General features: G+C 41.4%; 1 protein-coding gene across 11 annotated transcripts in view; it reads right to left on the reverse strand.

Annotated features, from left to right (window-relative positions):
- Window positions 1-18,868, reverse strand: part of lig (lingerer) — a 33,485-nt gene extending 14,617 nt beyond the window's left edge. For 4 of the 11 annotated variants that reach the window (XM_065219536.1, XM_065219531.1, XM_065219529.1 and 1 more), the window contains exons 1-6: window positions 18,707-18,866; window positions 10,653-11,890; window positions 9,718-10,587; window positions 9,472-9,644; window positions 9,132-9,328; window positions 8,818-8,952 (exon numbers count right to left, since the gene is read on the reverse strand). In XM_065219536.1, the coding sequence (XP_065075608.1) occupies window positions 8,818-8,952; window positions 9,132-9,328; window positions 9,472-9,644; window positions 9,718-10,587; window positions 10,653-11,856 (2,579 nt within the window). In that variant the 5' untranslated portion in view covers window positions 11,857-11,890; window positions 18,707-18,866. Of the gene's footprint in view, window positions 1-8,817; window positions 8,953-9,131; window positions 9,329-9,471; window positions 9,645-9,717; window positions 10,588-10,652; window positions 11,891-18,706 lie in introns of all 11 variants that reach the window. The other 7 variants (XM_065219532.1, XM_065219534.1, XM_065219526.1 and 4 more) reach the window with 3 other exon arrangements.
- Between the last annotated feature and the right edge of the window lie 3,238 nt (window positions 18,869-22,106).

Below are 22,106 nucleotides of genomic sequence, written 5' to 3' on the forward strand. Positions count from 1 at the left end.
GCAAATTTGAGCTTGAGCTTGATTGACCGCCCACGGTTGCTACTCTGTTACTGCCAGATCAGCTGTAATTACACAGAGAACCAATAGACGATGCTTGGGACTAGCAATCATCCTCAATGTGTAAAAACTGGTGATCTTAAATTAGGCAATACCAGCGCCGGCCGCGCCCGAACACAGGTCAAGAAAGGAATGGGAAGGATTGTGTTGACATGACACTCGCTTTGATGGAAGCCGAGAACACCTCTGCACTTCCACGAGGAATCACTGGGATGTTGGATAAGAGGGTTGGGTTTGCAGCAGGGTTCGTTTTGGTAAACGATAAGCTGAATTGATGTCCTAACGATCATATAACGCGAAGGAGCTTGGGACTAAACCCACGGTCTTCTGCTCAGTAAGCAAAAACGTTTGCCACTAGGCAGACGAGCACCTTTTTAATCACCGAGTTGCTGTTATTACCATGTAGTCATATTAACAAATAAAACGATTGACGAATCTTGAATGGGGATGGGCCTGAGATTAGACTCATGATGTTCTGCTCAGTAAGCAAAAACGGTTGCTCTAAGGCCACCGAGCCCCTCATATCACATAATACAGTTGCTCTAATTTTTGTATCCATTCAAACCCGGAACCAACGACAACAACGAGTTTCGCAAAATACACGATACACAAGCGATTTTACCATAAATCTCTTTGATATGTAAGGACTTGGGAACGCGTTTTTCTGCTCAGTAAGCAGGCCACTGTAACCGACGATCTTTCAAATCCGAAAACTAAAAACTACGAAAAAGTACTTAGGCCTTCCACTTTCACGCGACGTTCAATGACAGGGTCCTATCCAGGATTACATCTGAAAAATCCAAATCTGGCCAACGCCCACCCTAAACCTAAACCTGTTCTAATCCACCTGAAATGACTAACGAATGGAAGACTTTGACTACCCAGCCATGTAATAGTCTCATTCCGTGCCTTATGGCAACTTGATGATTCTATTGCGCTCATCTTCTGGCACCACCCAGGGGAGACTTGGTCCTGTACCCAATGCTTAACTTATCTCCATTCCACTCAGCTACTCGCAATTTCTTGTGATATAGTGGGCGGAATATTATTATATGAGACAATTCAATGCAGACGTCTTTCCAAATTTGGCAGATCGACAGGTAATCGGTGAGTTACCACGATAGTTGCTATTCAACAACTCGACAACGTCCCATCGTCAACGCCTGCTATGAGAATTTCCCATTGCAGACGCCAACGAAACGACGTCATCGAGCTATCGATCAACTACCCTGGTTATCGCCTGGTACCTTATAGCACGATGCTAGGAGGCGAACCGGAAGAATCGATGAGCTACCTCTCCCCCACTTAAAGTTTGCAGCAAATTTGCTCGATTAACTTCATGAAATGAGAAGAGGTTTTTGGCATGGCTCACCCTTAGAAGCAGTTCTCCTACATCTTTCATATGAAACACTTGTCTTTAATCCCTTTATAATTTTTCCCCTTGAGTACAATTTGAGACCCAGCTCCACAAAAAAATATTCCGGATAGTACGCTTAACAAAACACTACTTCAGGGCCAGATTCCTAGGGTGAGAAATCGTAAAAACAACGCTTTGACCTCCAAAATTCAGTAGCTTAATTTCATCGCAATTGCAATACTAAAACTTCATTGAGAAGATAATTTTCCAAGCTAACCAGATTTACAATGAAGAACTAGAATACTGAATATCGCCACTCTATGCTGTCGAGGCAATGTTAGTCTACGTTTCTTGAACCATTATTCAATCATAAAAGTGCTATTCCAAGGCCATTATCGTAAATACTCATTAAGTTTATTCTCTGAGCTAGTCAGAATGTTAAGAACACAATAAGGAACAAGAACTACAAGTGATCAGAAAAAAATCATTTTCTTCTCTCTTAACTCTTTACCAGTCTTGAATTTGTTATAAAGCGCTCCAATGCGCCCAAAGGATCTACGTCAGACGCAATTAAGTGTAACATCTATTAAGAGACGCACATACCCATTTGCAGGTTATATTTTGCAACAAATAACAACGGCTAGTGTCTACGGATATTTTTTTTATCAACCCTCACGATCTCAGTTTAACGCAGGAATGTGTCAACATCATTAATATACCGTTTTATTTTAGTAATTCTTGCTCAACTTGCAATGCCACATTGAGCAATCACAAATTCGCAACTCTATTTACAATTTTAAATCATCCTCAAACTACACCGAATAATTAAGTTGTTTGAAACTAGCGAAGTTTGTCATACTTCTGTGATTAAGAAATATTTCCCGGAATTTCAAGTAAATTCCCTGATTTCCCAGGTCCAAAAATGAATTCCCTGATTTTCCAGGTTTTTACAGGTAGACGACACCCTGAAAGTAGCTCCAGGGAGGTTACGATAAATTTGAAATAAAATCCGCGCGAACTTTAAATCAAAATCGCGCCAAATCCGCCAAAAGTTTATAAAAAAATCGACTGAAATTTGAGCTGAGGCCAATATTATCTTTTTGAAGCAAGAGAGCTTACAGGAATGATTTTTCTGGATGTTTGGATGTCATTGTTCTGATTTATTTTTCCATCAAATTAAATCACCCTGGCACCCCTAATTTGAGCTGCGTTGAGAACCATGCTAGTTCCATTGGTGCTGTATTGTCCCGATTACATCACAACGATCTAGCTCTGCTATTCTGTACCAAACAGAAACTCTCGGCTGTTTATTCTTGTGCTGGCGAACGGAGCCGCTGCACTAGAGTACAGTGTCGCCGAGGCATCCGAGCCTCTGATACATCTAGACGCCGATCATCCAGCGTTGGAAGCATTCATCAATCGATCAGTACCTGTTCTCTATGAAGACACAGTTGATGTACAAAGCCTGGACTTTCGTAGAACTGACTACGTTGCATTGAATCACTCACTGGCCCAGGGGAGGGAGAGGTAGCTCATCGATTCTTCCGGTTCGCCTCCTAGCATCGTGCTATAAGGTACCAGGCGATAACCAGGGTAGTTGATCGATAGCTCGATGACGTCATTTCGTTGGCGTCTGCAATGGGAAATTCTCATAGCAGGCGTTGACGATGGGACGTTGTCGAGTTGTTGAATATCAACTATCGTGGCAACTCACCGATTACCTGTCGATCTGCCAAATTTGGAAAGACGTCTGCATTGAATTGTCTCATATAATAATATTCCGCCCACTATATCACAAGAAATTGCGAGTAGCTGAGTGGAATGGAGATAAGTTAAGCATTGGGTACAGGACCAAGTCTCCCCTGGGTGGTGCCAGAAGATGAGCGCAATAGAATCATCAAGTTGCCATAAGGCACGGAATGAGACTATTGCATGGCTGGGTAGTCAAAGTCTTCCATTCGTTAGTCATTTCAGGTGGATTAGAACAGGTTTAGGTTTAGGGTGGACGTTGGCCAGATTTCGATTTTTCAGATGTAATCCTGGATAGGATCTGTCATTGAACGTCGCGTGAAAGTGGAACTAAATGAAGGCCTAAGTACTTTTTCATAGTTTTTAGTTTTCGGATTTGAAAGATCGTCGGTTACAGTGGCCTGCTTACTGAGCAGAAAAACGCGGTCCCAGGTCCTTACATATCAAAGAGATTTCGCTTGTGTATCGTGTATTTTGCGAAATTCGTTGTTGTTGGTTCCGGGTTTGAATGGATACAAAAATTTGAGCAACGGTATTAGGGTCAGGTGGGGCAAGTGTGCCACGTTAAGAAAATCTTTCAATAAACATAGGTTAATCTAACTTCTTTTTTAAACAAATGATGTACATAGAATCTTAAATATCCTCTACTTAAACCTGTTGTATCTGAAACTGAATATGTAAACGTTAAATATTTTTTTTTAATTGTTTTCATATGCCTTATCAACAAAGGCTAAAAAACAGTGTGGGGCAAAAGTGCCACCCCCATGGGGCAAGACGGCCATATAACTCAATAACAAGAAAATCATCAAAATTTCGCAATCAAACGGTTCATATTCTTCTTAAACTACTTTTTAATTAGTCAACAAGGTGAAAGATTTAACCAACAGTGTCAAGTACTCCTTTAAACATGTATTAAAAAAAAAATAAGCCTTAAAAAAAGCATTGTGCAATTTTATTGTTCGTTGTAATAAAAATTACAGTTCATTTATAAAAATAGGGTATACAATCAATATAAATCAAATACAAGTTGGGCAAGCAAGGTTAACACACTTGTGGAACCATGAAGCACAACGACCACATTTCGTCCATCCTTCTCCGTTGTTGGATAATTTGAAACATGAACCACATGCATCGCATAGTGGACTGCGCATATCGTGGCAGCTTATTCTGTACAGCCGACTTTCCAGTTTGATAACATGCTCAACTAATTCCTGTTCCTGTTGCACAGAAAAAACTTGCTCGAAGCGCCCCAAATGTTGCGATCCAGGTTCCAACGCCAGCAGCACATATTTCGATAGCGTTTTGCGAGGGACACCGTGTTCCACTGCTGCTCTTCGCACAGAAATCCCATATTTAGTCACGGATCGTATGGTCGCGACCATATTCTGTTCCGACCACGATTTACGCAACGATTTTCGCTTGTAGACACGCACCATCACTTCGAAACTTCACTCTGAGGCGACAACTTTTTGAGGTTATATGTCTTGTTTACTATGGCGCTCTTGCCCCCGCCGAGAAGACGAATTTCAAATACGTTTTTTGAGGATCTACATGCAACAATAAGTATTTATATATTGAGGGTCGCAAAATGTATTACCGTACAATAAAATCTACTTCGTGTTATTAAATTTTCTTAGAAAAATGATGAGAAAAAGCTTATTTTATGTCATCGATTTCTTATAACATTTTGAAGTTTTCGACAACGTATAAGTTTTTTAGATTTTTTGATAATATTTACATCATAATGTATAACCAAATTTGATGCAGTATATCTGAAGGGCTTTTTATAGCATCCCATTAATAAGAAATATCAAAAATGTATTTCAGGCTTCGATACAAGCAGGTGGCACTTTTGCCCCATATGACACTCTTGCCCCACCTGACCCTATGTGATATGAGGAGCAGGGTGGCCTTAGAGCAACCGTTTTTGCTTACTGAGCAGAACATCATGAGTCTAATCTCAGGCCCTTCCACATTCAAGATTCGTCAATCGTTTTATTTGTTAATATGATAATAACAGCAACTCGGTGATTAAAAAGGTGCTCATCAGCCTAGTGGCAAACGTTTTTGCTTACTGAGCAGAAGACCGTGGGTTTAGTTCCAAGCTCTTTCGCGTTATATGATCGGTAGGACATCAATTCAGCTTATCGTTTACCAAAACGAACCCTGCTGCAAACCCAACCCTCTTATCCAACATCCCAGTGATTCCTCGTGGAAGTGCAGAGGTGTTCTCGGCTTCCATCAAAGCGAGTGTCATGTCAACACAATCCTTCCCATTCCTTTCTTGACCTGTGTTCGGGTGCGGCCGGCGCTGGTATTGCCTAATTTAAGATCACCAGTTTTTACACATTGAGGATGACTGCTAGTCCCAAGCATCGTCTATTGGTTCTCTGTGTAATTACAGCTGATCTGGCAGTAACAGAGTAGCAACCGTGGGCGGTCAATCAAGCTCAAGCTCAAGCTTCACTCACTGGCCTAGGTAGATTGGCAGTCTCTTGACTTGTGTTCGTTCATTGATGAGGCCGTTAACTACTTCGACGAAGTTATGTGCCTCTGAGGAGACTTGCTCCAAAACCTGCATGGTCTAATGCTTAATTGCGACACTTCAAGCGTATGAGATCGAAGGCTCTCACAAATACAGCCAGTCCCGTAATCCATTCACCAAGCGGTTATTTTCGTTAGCAAGTAATGACTATCGAATGTACAACCGTTTTCTACACTAGAAGTACTCAAGGAGTATGCAGACCAATCTCCGGCGTAATCGTAACATATTCTAAACGTTTGTGAAGACAAAAAGGAAAGAGGGTGGGCTACCGGTTGAGTTTCATCTAAGCGATAAAAAAGCCAACACTTCTTTTAAAAAAAATTAACCTCCTGGCAGAGGTGCCGTTGAGTCATCGTTACGCCAAGTTTCTGAAGTAATCACAGATACTCCCCAGAGACGCGTTGAGCTTTGATATTTCCACGGTTACATTGGACCTCGTCGACTCTGCCATTCAGGAGCTGAAATTCTCGAACGGTGTTGGGCCTGACGGCATTCCATCATGCATACTCAAAATAAGCTCAACAGAGTTTTACTCTTCGCTTTCAAAGCTCAAGATTTTATTACAAATAGGTGTATTTTCTTCTCCTTAGAAATCTTCGTTCATGTTCCTGATTTTCAAGAAAAGAGACAAGTGAAATGTGGAGAATTACCAAGCAATTACATCACTTTATGCCTGCTCGGATGTATTCGAGATAATAATCAACGACGCTTTATTTGCCAGCTGTAGAAACTACATTTCTCCTGACCAACATGGTTTCCACCCCAAACGTTCGGTCTCAACAAACCTCGCTCCTTTCATTTCCCTATGCATACGGAATATGGAGGCAGGAGCACAGGTGGACGTCGTATACACGGATCTCAAGGTTGCTTTCGACCGGGTTGATCATGGCATTCTACGGTATCTCTCAAGAACTAACTCGTTGGTTTGAATCGTAGCTTACCAATCGAGAGCTTTGTGTGAGAATCGGCTTTGATCAATCGGAATATTTTTCAAACAACTTAGGCGTGCCTCAAAGCAACAATTTGGACCGGTGCTATTCTCGATATTTATTAACGAAATAGGTTTGATACTTCCAACTGGCTGCCGGTCATTCTATGCAGACGAAGTCAAGATGTACGTGGTTGTGCGATGCTTCACCGATTGCTTGCGGTTTGCGGTTACCTGCTGATCAATAGTTTCGAAGAGGGGTGCTCTGTAGGAATTTTCTCACGTTGAATGTTCAACAATGCAATATCATCACTTTCCATCGCAAGCTAAAACCTATTGCATTCAATTATACGATCGATAACCAACCTCTGCAGCGTGTGAACAACGTTCGTGATCTAGGAATTACACTTGATTCTGCTTCGACATTCAAGATACAGGCAACTCGGGTTCATCTTTAAGATCTCTGATGGATTTCGGAATCCCATCTACCTGACAGTTCTATACTGTTCTCTAATAGTGCAATCGATCTTGGATTTTGGTGTAGTAGTTATGGTGCCCGAATGAAACAGTTTGGATAGCAAGGATCGAGTCTATTCAGAGGAAATTCGTTCGTTACGCTCTCGCCACCTTACTTGGAATGGATCCAACTAACCTTCCACCCGCTAAGATTTGCTGATATGTGGCCACCATCAGTGTAGCGCGTCATGAAGGCCAACGCCTTTGCCAAACGCCACTCCAGTACAGCAAGCCTCAGACGGACGAGAATAATGAACACAAGCTCAAATAAGTACCGTCAAGTAGCCAGTCACCGTGGGTCTCCATTCATCGTGTTTTTTTTTTAAGTAAGTTCTACAACTCTTACGAAATAGTGTGAAATACTACATTTAGAGAACTCTTTTGTTTCTGTCCGGTATATAGGGTAAATTATGGCTTCGGCACCCATTGACTATTTTCGGCAACCGAAATTGAAACGTTAATTTCACTGTATTTTCCCATCAAAACTCTTCGCTGAATGTATTAAGCCGATTCCTTACCTTTTCAGCTTCAATCTGATTACATTTTTACGACTGTGCAATCCTGTTATGCCATATTTTTCTTTAAATTAAATATACACAGTACAAAATACGGCTGATTTTGAGTTGCCGATAATAGAACAGCTGGTTAACACGCAGTTCAAATGGAAAGGGTGCCAAAGAAAAAGAGACTGCCGACAATAGTCACACTCACCTGAGAAGTTTGGAGCGATGTAAAAACATGTTCATCCCGTTTTGATCAATTCTGTCGATTGGAATTGGTAGAACAGCAAGCAGCAGATAAATGTCAACAAACAAACCTGTCATGTATGTGTGTGACACTGAGAAATCGCTAATAGAAGTTCGGACGCTGCTTAGATTGACGAGAATACGTAAATTCCCCTATGTAGTATTTTTGCAATATCTCGAAAGAGCAATAGAATTTACTTCAAAAACACGGTGAATGGAGCACTCTGACTGGCTACTTGACGGTATTGACTATTTAATGGCAGATTGACAAACATGAGACGGACCGAAATATTGTAGATCACCTGTTACAGTACTACCATGAGAGGGAGAGGGTTGATAGCATTGAACTATCTGTTTTGCGATGGGTTAACTGAAAATAAAAAGTAATGAAAAAGCCCTAAAAGAGCGATCCATCACTGTCCAAACTTATAGAACGCATTTCTTCCGCAAAGAATACCAGAGTACGATTATGTCAACAAATGACATTTTAAGTAGTTCGATCTTTTGTTACATGTCACGCCAAATGACCTAGGGTAGCTCCCATTTGCCACAAAACATTATTTCCGCTCATCCTCTGCCTCTGAGCATGTCTAGGTCCAAGCTACTGGAGACGCTAGTGCAGATGGCAAAAAAAAAAAACATCGGAGAAGAAAGCGTTGAACAAAATCCTTCTCTTGTTACTCTAATTCAGTGTTGGTTCTATGGGAATACCTACACATTACACAACCATCGGTGTCATTGCAGAGTGAATTCATCAGTCATGTTGTATGTACAAACAACGCAAGTCAACGGTATCGCAGGGCAGTCAGCTTACCGGTGAGGTTGATAAGTCTGCTACTCCCGGGTGACTAGACCATGGTGGTTGTGGATGCTGTCTCGAGAAAACAACACAAACACAATCAATGTGGTGAAAACTTACCCAGTGTTGCTGTTCAGTCCGGTGTTTCCGTACACATTCTGCGAGCTGTTCTGGTAGCTCTGCTGCGAGGGGAAGGCCGATGACGTCTGGCTGACCGGGTACTGGCTGGACAGATAACCAGAGTTGGTGTTTGAACTGTTGCGGATAAGTGTTCGGTTTGGGTTTTGGAGGGCCATACAATCGGGAAACGGTACACACAAATCGGTTGCACAGGGATTAACAGTTTTATGTACATGGAAGAATACAAGGAAACAGAACAGAAGTAGGTTTAGCAACAAAGATAGCAAGTTTTTCATCAACTCGTTCGGTTTTACCTGTTATTGCTAACATTGTTGTTCACAGGCAGGTTCGGGTTGGATTGGTTAACCGTAGAAACGCCAACCGAGCTGGTAGAGTTGTTTGGTACCACACTGCTCGAGACGTTGCTGCTGGGCTGTTGGTACGAATTGACACCACTCTGGTTGTACGAACTATAGTTGTTTGTCGACGCAGGGTACGTGTTGGTTGACACCTATTGAGAGAAAAAAAAATGAGTTCAGAACCGCATCCGATCAATCATAAATGACATCCCAACAATGTGGAATAAGGGACGGTGAAGGTCAGGGATCTTTCATGTGCCTAGGTTCAACACTGATTGGGAAAAATCAAAGGTACCTGTGTGCTAGAGTAGCTTGAGTTGTTGTATCCTTGCGGCGCAGCCGACGATGGATACGAAGAAGTTTTATTCGCCTGCGACGTTGAGTACGAAACGTTTTGATATCCTCCGGAGCCAGCATTCGTCCCGGTGGACTGACTATAGGGATCAGTCTTGGTCAGTTGTTCCAGTGCTGTAAATAGATGTTTATCATAAGATAGGTTATTTTTGGTCGAAATAGAATCTTAGACATTTTCTCCACTTACTCGACGTGGTACTGTTGATGGAATTCACATTAACGCCGGAACTAACCGAGGAAGGAACAACGGTGGAGCTATTACGCTGTGAGTAGCTATTAGCCAGACTGTCGTTCTGAGTGGCCGTGAGTGAATCACTCTGCCCGGGGATAATCTGCGTGCTTTGCAAGCTACTTGTGAGATTGGACTTCTGCTGCAGGTTGCTAACGACACTAGGTTTACTCTGGTAGTCGCTAACCTCCGACTGCGACGACTGAACCGCAGATGGAAGCTGCACTGTCGAAGGCGTGTTCTGTTCCAGGCTGTTCGCGTTGAACTTGTCCGTCACCGAAACGTTATCGAAAGTCTCATCAGTGCCAAAATCGAGACCACCGAATTGCACATCAAGATAGCCAATATTGTTTAAGCTATCGCCAGGCATTTCGACAGCACTGGATGGAATTTTTGACGGTGGCGGAACTCGTGCCCGCTGCCGCCGAGCTGCCGGTGCCTGCTGAGACGACGTCACCTGATCGCTATAGGTTCCACTTGCACCGTACGTAGTCGGATATTGCACAGAGCTCGGCTGGAACGAGTTGACAACACTCGATTGGAGATTGGAATTCTGAGAAGATAGTGTGCTGAAATACTGTGTTTGTTCCGCGGAGAGCGACGCTGAATTGATCGGCGGAATCTCGAGAGCTTGACGCAGTTGCTGTGCGGCAGTTGGCGCCGAATGGAGATCTGGATACTGAACTGTATTACTTGCAGCGGCTGCTGCGGTGGCCGTGCTCGACACGACGGTGGTGCTATACTGCTGCACCAGATCAGTCTCTTTCGGCTGCGGGGGGTTCAGAATTTGCTGTTCCAAACCTGGAGGGGCGGACAGTTCCGTGGGATCTACAAGAGTTGAAAATGTAGTTTAACAAAAATCGTCTCAAAGATCAAAAAAAAAAAAAACTTACTCGTCACCGATGATGAAATCGTTGCAGGCTGAGCCGCCGTTGGTTGCGACTGCGGTGGCTGCGGCTGCGACGACGGTTGAGATTGCGCTGACGAAGCCGAAGGCTGCTGCTGTTGCGTTTGCGACGTTGTTGCAGTTACTTGCGTACTCGGCGTGAAAACTTTGGTATCCGACAGCGATCCAGTGTACTCCTCGTTGTCCCAGTCTCCCCAAGTGTCAGCGAATGCAGACGATTCCTCCGGTTTGCTGAGATCGTTGGTGGTACTGGTCGTCGATACTGGATCCCATGCGTCGATCTCCTGATGGTCGGTCAGACGAGGTCCTCGGTTTAAATCTCGCGTTCCTGGACCGCGAGTTCCAACCCGTGGACCTCCACCGCGTCCACCACGAGATCCTCCTCCATAACTGCCACGGCCTGGACCACTGTCACGGCCATCCCGACCGCGCGGTCCACGAGCTCCACGGTCAAAACCATTACGATCACCTCGATCACTCCGGTCACCGCCACGATCTCCATCGCGGAAGCTGCCACGACCTCCACGACCTATACCAGGACCGCCGCCGGAACGCTGATTGTTACCAGATCGATTGCCGCGACGATCTTTCGAGTCTGCACTCAAGCCACCGCCTCCGCCTCCGCCCAAACCAGTAGTACCACAGTTGTCCCAATCGCCGTCAGAAACAGCAGTGTCAATCTGCTCCTTGTTCTGCGATTTGTTCTTCTTCTTTTTGGAGGTCGTGGCGAATGCTCCGACCGGAAGGGTTTCAAGAAGGAAAATCACAGCACGGTCCAGATCATTGTCACACTCCTGAAGAGCGCAGCAGACCTCCTCCTCCGAACGTTGCGTTGTCTCCATCAGTTTCTGGATCTTCTCCTGTATCTTAGGATCGTCCATTCCACTTTTGATGTCTGTGATTTGAGCAATGCGAATCTGTTCGGCTGTCGGTTGCTTCGTCTTGATTGTATGTGTGGTCGTCTGTTGGTGCTGCTTGTCCTTGGAGTCACCGCCCTTGGAACCGCTGTTGTCTGAGCCCTTCTTCTGTTTCTCGCCGCCGCTGGAGTTGTTTGTGGCGTTGGCCTTCTGCTGCTGCAACTGTTGCTGCTGCGGCTGCTCGTCCGTGCCAGCATTCTCTTTGTTCTCCTTGTTGGCTTTGGACTTGTTGCGGCCACCGCCACCACCTCCGGAACGGGTTTGTGTGCTCATCTCCGCTATATATACAATTGTATTTACAAAGTAGCTGAACGAATGCAAGTGAAAATTAGGTCAGTGCTGATGGTTGCGGTTGGTATGACATGGGATTTTAAAAGTTAAATTCCATTCATGTTTTATCATTTGCTGCTTTGCCGTTGTTTGGAGGTATTAGGAGTTATTGTTCAAAAGAATAGTAGTAGATTTATAGCTATTTTCAAAACCTCAACATTAATACCAACCGGTTGGATTGATTGATTTATCTTTATTTAGGAGGCTTTCAGCCTGAGGCTGGTTCGCCTCCAAAAAATACCAACCGGTGGAAACTAACGATTTTAAATTTATTGGCTAACGTGAACTGCGAATTGATCGATGTCCATGTTCAACTTTTTGTATTCGCTTTCTTTGGCTTAAACATCGACCACCAGATCGGGTGTGAGTTGAATCGGTTGGTTGATTTTCTTTATTTGAGACTTTCAGCCATAGGCTGATCATCTGTGCTATGAATCGATACACTCGCGCCGTTTACCTAAACATAGCCTTTAGTATTCTGAACACTAGATTTGTCCCTTGAATTATGGTAGCGTTAGCAGTCTTCTTGATAACGACTCAAGCATAAATGCGAACCATTACTGGGTCTTATCAAAAATGGTTAAAAATTGTTTATAATCCCTGCTAAACTTTAAATGAAATGGTTATGAAACATTACATGAACGTTTGTGTGATAAAGTTTTAACCTTGTGTATTAAGGTTTTTTGGAGGTGAACCTTATAAAGAACAGGTTTGGTTGTTAAGAACCATTACCACTATTTCTTGATATCTTCATACATTTTCGGAAAAGGAATTGTATTAGAACCTTTTTATATATAATTTTATAACTTTAATGGTCAACGGTGCCGGTGGTGTAGTGGTAAGCGTGACTACCTCTCACCCCAGCAGGCCTGGGTGCAATCCCAGTCGGCGCCGCCGGGATGTTCTGAGGCATAACATCTCTGATCACGCCTTCGGAAGTAAATCCGTTGGTCCCCGGTTCATGAGTTGATGGGTCGATAGGTAGGGTCCAGGTGTGGGAGCTGCCTTCCTGGCGCGTCGGTAGCATTGGTGCTCAGCACGGAAAACAAGATCGACGGAAAAAACAAACCAAAGGAAAAAAAATAACTTTAATGGTAACGGTTATGGTTGTCAGTAAGGTCCATTGATGGTTTTGTAACATCGATCAACTTTATGTTGAATATATCGCGAATAGGTTACCTGTAAATTAATGATTACCAATTCGCGATATAGTGGTTTTGGTAATGGTTCTTAACAACCCATTATTTGTAAGGTCCACTTACAAAAAACACAATACAAAAGGTTAAAACTTTATCACACAAACGTTTATATAAAGCCCCATACCATTTCAGTTAAAGTGTATCAGGGGTTGTAAGCATTTTTCAACCATTTTCGGTAAGGTCAAGTTATGGTTCGCGTTTATACGGGTTGTTCAAGTTATAAAACGGACACACACTTTCAGTCTCAAATTTTTTATTTGACTACTTAAGCTTAATTATTTCCAGGGCAAGTTTTAAGCTCTACTATTAAGCAACATAGATAAAATTATAAACAATATATTTGAAGCAGCATATAATTTATACGAAATTTTAAATCAAATGTGTATATTTTTTTTTAATTCTTTATTAAAGAGATTTTTAGCCTTACCCCCTTATTCTGCGAGTCACGTGACTCTCTCTCACCGGTGAGGTGACAATTGTCACCTCGTGTGAGGTGACTCTCCATGCAAATCAAATGGAGAGTCACCTCACACGAGGTGACTATTGTCACCTCACCGGTGAGAGAGAGTCACGTGACTCGCAGAATAGAGGGGTTAGGCTAGTTCATCTCTAAAATGTGTAAATCTTCCAATAACATGAAGGCCCCATGTTTCGATAACATCTTGAATCTAGAGCTCAAACATATGAGTTTTAGATTCTATGATTACCTGGCACTGATTTTCAATCAGTGCCTTAGGCTTCGCTACTTGCCCTCGTGCTGGAAGTTAGCTAAAGTTATACCCATCCGGAATCCTCCTTCCAGCTACAGACCTATCAGCCTTCTCTCAGGGTTATCAAAGCTTCTTGAAAAAGCGATTTACCGGCATCTTCTAACATCATCTGCCGACGAACTTGAGGAGCAGTTTGGCTTTCGACAAGGTCGGTCGACCAACTGACTCGAGTAAGCAATATTCTCAGATGGAACAAGTCTGTATTTGAAACATCTGCTATGGCATTGTTGGACATTGAAAAACCGTTCGACAATGTCTGGTATGATGAGCTAGTGTACAAACTACAACGATACGGTCTTCCAATCTTCCTTGTGAAGATCATCCAAAATTACCTTTCAGACAGGACATTCCAAGTTTCTCTCAATGGCATCACTTCTGACGACTTCAGCATTCCGCAAGGAAGTATCCTTGGGCCCATCCTCTTCAACTTGTTTACCTCCGACATTCTGGCTCGCCGAGATGGTCGAAAATTGTCGCTGTTTGCAGATGACACATCCATCGTCTACAAGAGAAGGGTCATCGGAGCTCGTACTGCCAAACTTCAGAGAGGCTTGGTTGTCCTGTCTGAGTATTTCAACAATTGGAAGATCCGTATCAACGCGGCAAAGACCCAGGTCATCCATATTCCCAATCATCAAGACTAGTTACGTCTGAAAATAATAAGATCCGCTTGAACGGGTCAGTGGAGGAATGGTCTAAATAGGTTGTGTACCTCGGACTAACACTAGGCAGTAAGCTTCTTTTCAGGGAGCACATTGATAAAACTAACACCAACTGCAACATCTTGATAAGATCACTGTGTCCGCTTATCAACAGGAAGTCCACCTTATCCCTGAAAAATAAGCTTGCTGTCTATAGACAATTAATCCTACCTGTTACTGAGTATGGTATGCCAATCTGGGAGAGTTGTTCCAAATGCCATCATCTGTAAACTGCAACTGCTAAGGATCCAGAACAAGCTCCTTAGGATGATCCTAAGCAGTCCCCCGCGGACTTGAAACTCTGAAAGCCACCTCCTGGTTGGAATTCAGACATTAGGAGAGTATTCATCCTGGAAAGGTTCAGAGACACCTGTCTGAGATCAGATCAACAGATCATACGTGATCTAGCACGTTAGGTTAAGTTATACTCGTAGATAGGTAGGTTATCACATTTTTTCAATTTAAACAAAACACACCCCCAACAAAGGGGTATTCTGTAAACTAGTTGAAAAACGTAAATATTAAATTAGAATATTCAATGAAAGAACGATGAAGAGCCAGATAGCGAAGACATCATATCAAGAAGACTGGCAACTCTTCCATTTTATCATACGAACACTATGAGACAGGTACAATCGCGTCATCTGCCGCTCAAAGGTAAATGCTTCGAACGAATTTGATAGCAAAGATTGCATATCCTAGGAAGAAAGGTTTGTGTATTTGCTCATTTTTCTATGCGTTGCTTTCACCTTCACTCAAGCGCAGCGCTATTGTATCTGTCGCTTGGATTCTGGCAAAGTTGCCAGTCTTCTTGATTTGTTGTCTTCGCAGATAGGCTAATCAATTGAAATGTTAAATCAATGTTCAATCATAATCAACAGAAATAAACGTAATTTTAATATTTTTCCTACTAAATAACATGTGCTCTAAAATGCAATTTTTAAACTCATGTCAATATAGGTACCTTGAATACCAGGATAAATTTTGCAATTGTGTCAAACCAGATATTTTTTTTATTTCAGCTCTTCGAGAAGATGATACACACCAACTAAATAAATATGAATTTCCTAAAACAAAGCGTTTGTACAATTTTGAATAATTTTCGATGTAATTTTTCGTCCCAAATTTACAACTTTGGAAAATTGACAATAGTATCTAAACAGTTTTGATACTTCCTAATACCGTTATACCTAATACCACAGACAAACAGACATAACACAAGCAAGATGTTCATCGAACAAGCATTTATGGGTCAATTTAAAAGTATCTTAGTTGGTAGTACCGCCACCTGTGGCGCGCATAGTCAATTCCCTTCCGTTTGACGTTTTCACACTACCGCTATCTGTTCAGCGTACTACCCACCACAGTGTACTCAGCAGATGGCGGATATGTTTTAGCGACGATGTTTTACAGTGAGACATATTCAATGTTTTATGTCTGTTTGTCTGTGCTAATACCATAAGTCTTCATTTAATTTGAGTTGAATTTACACATTTGAAACAAATAAAATAAATTTCGTTCTGACTATTAACTATGTCATCACACTTTTTCACATTTTTTTCTAATGAAATGATCTGAAACCTTGTTTATGTGCGAACAAAAAGATAATAGTATTGATGTATCTTATTGTTTTCCGGAGAGAAGTGCTTTTCCCGGTCATTTCAAATTCCCGGCTTTTTCCCTGTTTTCCCGAATAACTGGTCACCATGCTCAACGTGATTTAAAAATAATCCAAATAAATGTTGGGGATAATTTAAAGGGAATTCCGAGAGGATTCTTTGAGGAAAAAAAATCAGATGAACTCAGCAGAGATGAACTCCAAGGAAATTCTTATGAATATTTCACGGATTATTTTCCAAAGTTACTTTTAAGAGTATTATGGAGATCATTTTGAAGGAATTATCGGGAGAATACAATACCAAGATAATTGTAGAGTGAATTCCCTAGAAGAGGTTCCTAAAGAGGTATGCAGAGAATTGCTAAGGCAGTTATGGACAAAAATGTCAAGGGAATGCCAGTTATAATCGTATTAATTTTGGGATGATTCTAGGGAAATTCTTGAGAAAATTCCATAGATATTCTCTGAAGAGATCTATTTTCTAAAAATCTAGAAATTGTCTAGGTAATTCAGACATTGAACATTTTTGAAGAACACAGAAAATCAGGATTAGGTAAATATTTTAAGTTGTTCGAAAAATATAAATCAGTTTGCTTACACAGCAATAGGGGAAACAAGTACAAATAGTTAACAAGTTAACAGGATTCGATCAAAATATATAAAAACATCTTTTGAGATGGCAATCAATTCTCGGTTATTTCCCGGTTGGTTTCGATTCCCAGTTAATTCCGTTGTTCCGGTTGAGTGGCCACTGGTCACCCTGTGAGTAAAACCTAGAAGCCTTGCGGGTCTCTGGGCACGATACAGGATAAGTCCCCAGGCCATGTTTAGAGATCTTATGGGTTGACCACTAAGGATGGACGCCTTTAAGTTGCCTTTTGAGTCTAATTCGAGGGTGAATCAACTAAGGATCCCTTACGTGTAAATTTCGAACTGATTGTATCAGCTCCTCTTGGTGATTATACTTATTATTGAACAGCATAGAAGAATATTTTAAAATATGATCCATATATACTGGCAGTACAGTACTGCTGTTCCGAGTTCGGAGCAGACTAAATCAAGTTACGTTGTTTACAAGTAGGCATATTTTATCCATACACAACTAATTCTGAATTATAAACGTTTCGCAGAATCCAGTGTGTTGATGTTGGGGGTCATTTAATTTAGTGTAAGAGCCATGTATGCTAACCACAAGTAGGGAGGTAATCATTTCGAAAATTCTACATACAATTTTTGAATATCTGCTTTAGTCGATCTTTGAACTTATGATTGTATGCATCAACATTGAAAAATCAACCGCTCTGGAAGAAAAGCGAAATAAATTAATCGGTTTTAATCGACGAAAGCAGATAGGACCTATTCAAAGAGCAATCACGAATTTTAATGAGAAAATTGGTAACGAAACGGAAATTGCTTTAAGATCGACTCAACTCTAACAGGTTGCAGAAGGTATAATGGGCAAAACTTACTAACCGAAAAAAAAGCTTCATCGTTTCGATTGAACAACATTAAACAAAAGTTTAACTATTATTATATACAATCTACATATTTGTACATCTTCTCAGTAGATGCCCTACCTATATTGTAGATCAGTTTACCGTAATCCGAGCATTGAACTATAACTGAAAACGAACTCATCCACGGAGTGAGTTTGCCTAATCGGTTGCAGTAAATCTACTACGCAAAAAGATTAATACCTCACCTACCTCCGGAACGGCAGCAACTTTCATTTCAAAATGATAAAACATGAATATTTGGTGTTGAACTGAATACAGTGGATGAAAACTATAACAGCAGCGCAGTAGCAAACTCCAGCTATGTACGGTTAATTAATTTCTTATTTCTGCTGCACCTTGTCCTCTCCCTCACTCACGATACAGTGGTGTTTTTCCCGAAATTAATTTCACCGTGTCTATTGCTGTGCTTCTTCGTTTGCCTATTGTCCGGTCTCCGGCCTTCCGGGATTCACTGAGTACTACTAACAACACGATTAGATACCTGCCTCTGGCCGCGAATGAACGATGGGTGAAAAATACACCCAAGTCGTTCGTCTCTCACTCTCACACATCAAAGAAGGGGCCGGACAGAAGAAGTGAGTGGCAGAGGGGGTGTGAAACCCACCCATTTCGCTTGACGGATGGACGCAACAAAAACACATTGTAAAAATGGAAAAACTTCCTCGGAAAGCCGGAACGTCATCCGGAACAATTGCGCTGCAACGACGTCGATGGTCTCACAGGAAGGAATATCTCCATCGACTTTTGATTTCTGGGCCGTTTCCCTAGCAACCGAATGGCCCATAATTGCGTGTTTCGAGAGCGCATTTCAGAAAACCATGGAAAGAATCAAGTGAATGATAAAATTGCGAGACGCGAGCGAATACAGGGAAAAAAAAGATGAACGACGTCGTCGCAAACGTTGGACAAAGACCGGAACAGACTAGCAGCAGCAAGCGAAGATTTTCACTGTTGAAATCGATTTTCATCCATTGTGGCCACCATTTACCAATAGTAGGAAGTGCTCGTGGGCTATTGGTGAACATGAAACGCTATCTTTTCCGGTCGGAACTATTCACTACACTTGAGGAAATTCCACACTCGCGAACTACGGAGAAAAATGGACCATGTGCCAAATTTTACTTTCTGCTGGCTGCCAGTCGTATTTGTCTTCTTCTTCTTCTTCCTTCTCCTCCTACTGCTTTTGCTCAATGAGGGAAGGTGTATGGCAGAGAATAGTCGCCGTTTCGTAGTAGTGGAGCGAACGAGGAGAGTAGATTCTTCTCTTCGCCCAAACGCGAAGATTTCTCTCACAACAACCGTGGACGCCATTACTATTAAAATGTAATAGCAAATTTTGGCCAGGAACTCGCTCAACGAGACACGGAGAATGAGTAATCAGAGAGAATTAGCGGCTTGTTTTGCCAAAGGGGAGAACCGAAGAAGAACCGTAAGGTGTGTCAGTGTTGCCAGTATAATGCCCAGAGCAGGAAGTACACTCAATGTATCATTAAAAATTAATCAGAAGGATTTTTGTTTTATTCAACGCAAACCCTAATCGAAAACCATAACAAGTGCTTAAGGACGTGTTCGGGGTATCATCATTTATGGAATGGTTCTACTATTTCAGTTATCGTTCGTTTATGGCATTTGTTTATTAGGGATGCAGAGTCGTTACATGAACACGAAAGAAAATCAAACTGTTTTCAAAATAACGTTTAACTATGTCGTTCCATATTTTTTTATGTTATGGCTAAGACATTGTTGATCCATCTCACCTTGTTTTCATTTTTGCAGCATAGCGCGCTAATTATCAACAATTCAGCATTTGTTTATAAACATATCTGCAGTCGATGTTCAAAGTTTGAACACATTTTATGTACATCGGGTGTAAGCAGTGTACCAGTGTACGAAAATACAAAAACGACATTGAATTAACGCATACGTGCACTACTATATCTGTCCCATGTTCCAAAAGTTGCATAAGAGAAAAAAACGATTAACATGAGGGTAGGGGAATTTACATATTCTTGTCAATCTAAGCAACGTCAGCGCTTCTATTAGAATATTCTCAGCGTCACGCACACAAGACTTGTTTGTTTGTTTACATTTATTTGATGCTTGCTTCTCTATCCATTCCAAGAAACAGAAATGTCCAAAACTGATTGAAAACGTTTTTACAACGCTCCAACCATCTCAGGTGAGTGTGACTATTGTCGGCAGCCTTTCCATTTGAACTGTGTTAACTAGCTGTTCGATTATTCTATTATCACTTTGGGAACAATGTGGACTGCTTTCTTTCGGAGTTGAGTGTTCAGTGTATACTCATCTAAATGCGTTCGCGTCCATATATGTTGTGAACATTTGAGCGACTAAATTTACAAAAGTACGTTACGACGTCAGATATTGCACAGAAAAAAAAAGTTGTTGAATATTACATTCAAACTGCTTCAAACAGGTCAATCCATCGATTGTGTAATATAACGTTGAACGATGTACATCGATTTTGCGAACAAAATTACATCCATTGATGTAATATTGTATCTACTTTTTGCTATTACATCATGATTTCATACATCAGCTTGAATTACATTGATCGATATTACATTTTTTTTTTTGCTGTGTGTGACTCTGCAAATAGTAATAGGTTCGCAACTTATTTTTGATTTATAAAAATCAGAACAGAAGAATTTCCTCAACCCGATGTTGTTGCTGGATTGCACAACCTTTGATTCTCACAAAATTCATAGGCTCTTTTCAAATGTTACGAGAGAATACATACCTCTAAAAAGTTATGCAAATTACTTTAATTTTGACGAAAAAATTAACAAAAAACACTTGAATTTTCACACATATCTACGAAAACAATTGCCTATGAGAATCTTAGACTTGACGGTGATTGCAAGTTCACAACGCCACCTAGTGGTGGAAGTGTGAAGACATGGTGTTTCTCCATACATTTTGCGGATTTTTGCCATACAAACTTCAACCCCCGGGTAAATATTAACTGATTTCGCTCAAATTTGGACCAGAGCCTCAGTTATACCCGTTCACATTACAGCGTATATCACGTGATATACGCTGCCTTGCAATGAGCTCCCATACATCTAGTTTTCACTGGAAATCCTATGTATGAGTGCTCATTGCAAGACAGCCTATATTACGTGATATAGGCTGTAATGTGAACGGGGTATTATAGGCCTAGGTAACAAGTAGCTCCGTGACGCGGAGGATTGTCGAAAAAAGCTCAAAATTCTGGGCACCCTAATATAAATCTATACATTTTCTATCTCAAACTTTCGTTTTTGTTCTTATATTGCGCATTACGCGTAATATTTATGCAACTGATTGTGCGCAAACACTTTTAGAAATACGATTTTAAGTGAATTTTTGTTGGTGCCTTCTGCGCACTTTCTTATGAGCACATAAGTGCATGGGACACCAAAAATAAATAACTTTAAACAGTAGTTTTATAAGCGAATAGTGTGCGCGATGGGCAAAACATCCTTCCTTATTTACATTTTTGCAAATTCCTTTTTTTCTGAACGTGACCTTTTTTTTTACAGTTAAGAGATTATTTTGACAACCGTAGGTGCTAAGATGCCTAAGATCCCACTTTTTTAATTTAAATTTTTGCATAATTTCATTGTGTATTTGCAGTTATGTTCAAGTTCCACTTTTCTGAGTGTCAACAACAAAAAATAGTCACCCCTATTCTGTATTTCGTTTCGAACGAAATTCTCATACAAAAAAATATTTTTTTGTATGAGAATTTCGTTCGAAACGAAATACAGAATAGGGGTGAGTATGTTTTACATGTACTAGATATATTTACGTACATTCTGAAAACTCGAAACAGGATCTCCTTTTAGAAAGCTCTAGCACTTTTGATTTGATCGATCTTAAATTTCGCACTTACTGCTTCCACCTTGGAACATAACTTTTGATTTAATTTACTCTTTTCATCTAATAGGACTCTTTTGTTCACGCGCTTTTAAAAACAAACCAGTTTATACAGCTCACGTTGCTGGTAAATAAATACGCATTTTCGCGTGAAATTACGAACAATACGGACAATTTGTTTGACCCAATGAAAATACTAATGACAAATGATAAGATATCATTGATAGCCGAAGGTCAATCTAAAAATAATTAAATGCGTAATAATTTGTTGATAAGTCAAAACAAGAATACCTATACACGAAACGATCAATGGGCATCTCTGACAACACTGACTCTGACCGAAGGGATGAGTCAAACCTGAAGGGTGAGAACCTCTCTCCGGGTACCGTTCCTCTCTCCCACACCGGCTTCCTCTTACCGCAGCACACACGACTACTAATCGGCCTGTTTGTGTAAGTATAGGTTTCATACTCACGGCAGAAGCAGTCACAGGCAAACCGGAGCGC

Source organism: Ochlerotatus camptorhynchus, unplaced genomic scaffold (assembly GCF_037179485.1).
Source record: "Ochlerotatus camptorhynchus isolate MF236.1 unplaced genomic scaffold, CSIRO-AGI_Acam_v1.1 ptg000105l, whole genome shotgun sequence".
In the NCBI taxonomy this organism is placed as follows: domain Eukaryota; kingdom Metazoa; phylum Arthropoda; class Insecta; order Diptera; family Culicidae; genus Ochlerotatus; species Ochlerotatus camptorhynchus.